General features: G+C 48.1%; 1 protein-coding gene across 1 annotated transcript in view; it reads right to left on the bottom strand.

The window, feature by feature from the left end:
• LOC132404074 (G-protein coupled receptor 4-like) overlaps positions 1-1,308 on the bottom strand; it is a 2,424-nt gene extending 1,116 nt beyond the window's left edge. The window contains exon 1 of the mRNA XM_059988083.1: positions 1-1,308. This exon is cut by the window's left edge and continues 1,116 nt beyond it. Coding sequence (XP_059844066.1) covers positions 277-1,308 — 1,032 coding nt within the window. The 3' untranslated portion in view covers positions 1-276.
• Between the last annotated feature and the right edge of the window lie 536 nt (positions 1,309-1,844).

Raw genomic sequence — 1,844 nt, 5'->3', positions numbered from 1 at the left:
GATAGATTTTTGCATAGTAGGGGAATTAAGGGTTATGGGGAAAAGGCAGAGAAGTGGACATGAGTCCATGGCCAGATCAGCCATGATCTTATTAAATGGCAGAGCAGGTTCGAGGGGCCAGATGGCCTACTCCTGCTCCAATTTCTTATGTTCTTATGTTGAAACAAACAACGCATTTCACTATGTTTCGATGTTTTAATGTACATGTGACAAATAAAGCTAATCTTTAAAAAAAGTCAAGGCAGCAGTAATGGGCGGGAAATAAGTGTTGACACTTCATGTCGAAAAGCTGGCACTATATTGCTCCAACGGTCTTGCTCTTTCAGAGGGAAAGTCCCGGCGATTCCTTGGGTAACCTTTCTGACATTTCAGCCAACTGCACAGTCTCCGCAGCCTGTTTCTTGCAGCCACGCTGAGCTGAAGAATGTCACACCGGGCTGTATCGTTCAGCCAGCAGTAGAGGATGGGGTCAGCGGCACAGTTCAGTCCAGTCAGAGCAAAGAAGACTTTATAAAAGGGGTAAGCACTCTGGGCAAAGGGGCAGTTGCCTGGTTCCGCAAGGCTGCGGGCAAGCAAGGTGACATGGTACGGACCAAAGCTGATAACGTAGACCAGAAGCAAGAGTAAAAGCAGCCTTGCCAATTTCCTTTTCTCCTTGTTCTCGACGGAAGTGCTATTTGCCACCATCCTGTAGACACGCTGGGAGCTAAAGACGAAGATGGATAGCGGGAAGAAGAAACCAAACACAATGCGGACGATGTTCTCAGTGAACAGGGCGCTGTTCATCGGGAGCACCTCTTTGAAGACCGAGGAACTGAATTTGGAAAACAGAGAGAGCCTGTGGAGCAACAGAACGTGGCAGGTTAACTGGATGGCCCAGCAGACAGCGCTGACCACCACAGCTGTTCGTATTGTCCGCAGCTCATAAAACCGGAGTGGGTACACGATGGCCAGGTAGCGATCCACTGCAATGCAGCAGAGAAAGGCAGGGCTCAGGTACATGGAACTGTAAGTCACCACCATGATCACGTTGTACAGGAGGATGCCATTGTGCTGGCCAAGGCAATCATAGAACCAGAAGGGGATCGTGAGTGTGTACAGGATGTCCACGGAACTCAAGTTCAGGAGGTAAATACCAATCTCGTTCTCGCGTTTCACATGCAGGCATGCCACATAGATGGACAGACAGTTCCCGGGCAGGCTGATGAAGAACGAGGCAGCGTAGAGGCCAAGGATCAGGTACTGTCCCTCTCTGAGGTCTATGGTGCAATTAGAACTGGAACCCGCTTGTGTCAGGTTGTCTGCCATTGCCACACTTCAAAGATCAAAGCAGCGTCTGGAAGGGTTAAAGATTAAAGATTAGCTTCATTTCTCAAATGTCCATTGAAACATAGACTGAAACGTGTCAATGATCAACACAGTTCAAGGATGTGTTGGGGGCTGCTCTGCTTCTGGCGCCAACACGCCAATTCTATAACGTGCTAACCCTAACCCATACATCTTCTGAGTGAAGGAGGAAACCCACACTGGTGATGGGGAGAATGTACAGATCACATTAAGCAAATCACTCCGCTACCATGCTGTTCTTCCACTTGATTGTTTACCTTTTCAGCAGCTATTACATTGTGTTCTGCAGTGTTATTGCTTTATCTTTTTGTAGCTCAACGCACTGTGCAGAACAACACCTGAAACATTACCACAAGGTACAGGCCCTTCAGCTGATAATATTATGCCGTTACTTGCTGGTGCTAGTGCTGCTCGGGACGGGTGGGGTTTAAACTAAATTTGCAGGGGGCAGGGATCCAGAATGTGAGACAGGATAGCAAGATGAAGAATAAAGGACA

The sequence above is a fragment of the Hypanus sabinus genome, chromosome 2 (genome assembly GCF_030144855.1).
Source record: "Hypanus sabinus isolate sHypSab1 chromosome 2, sHypSab1.hap1, whole genome shotgun sequence".
Lineage (NCBI taxonomy): Eukaryota > Metazoa > Chordata > Chondrichthyes > Myliobatiformes > Dasyatidae > Hypanus > Hypanus sabinus.
Note: the sequence above shows the minus strand (reverse complement) of the source record. Positions and strands in the feature narration are given on the sequence as shown.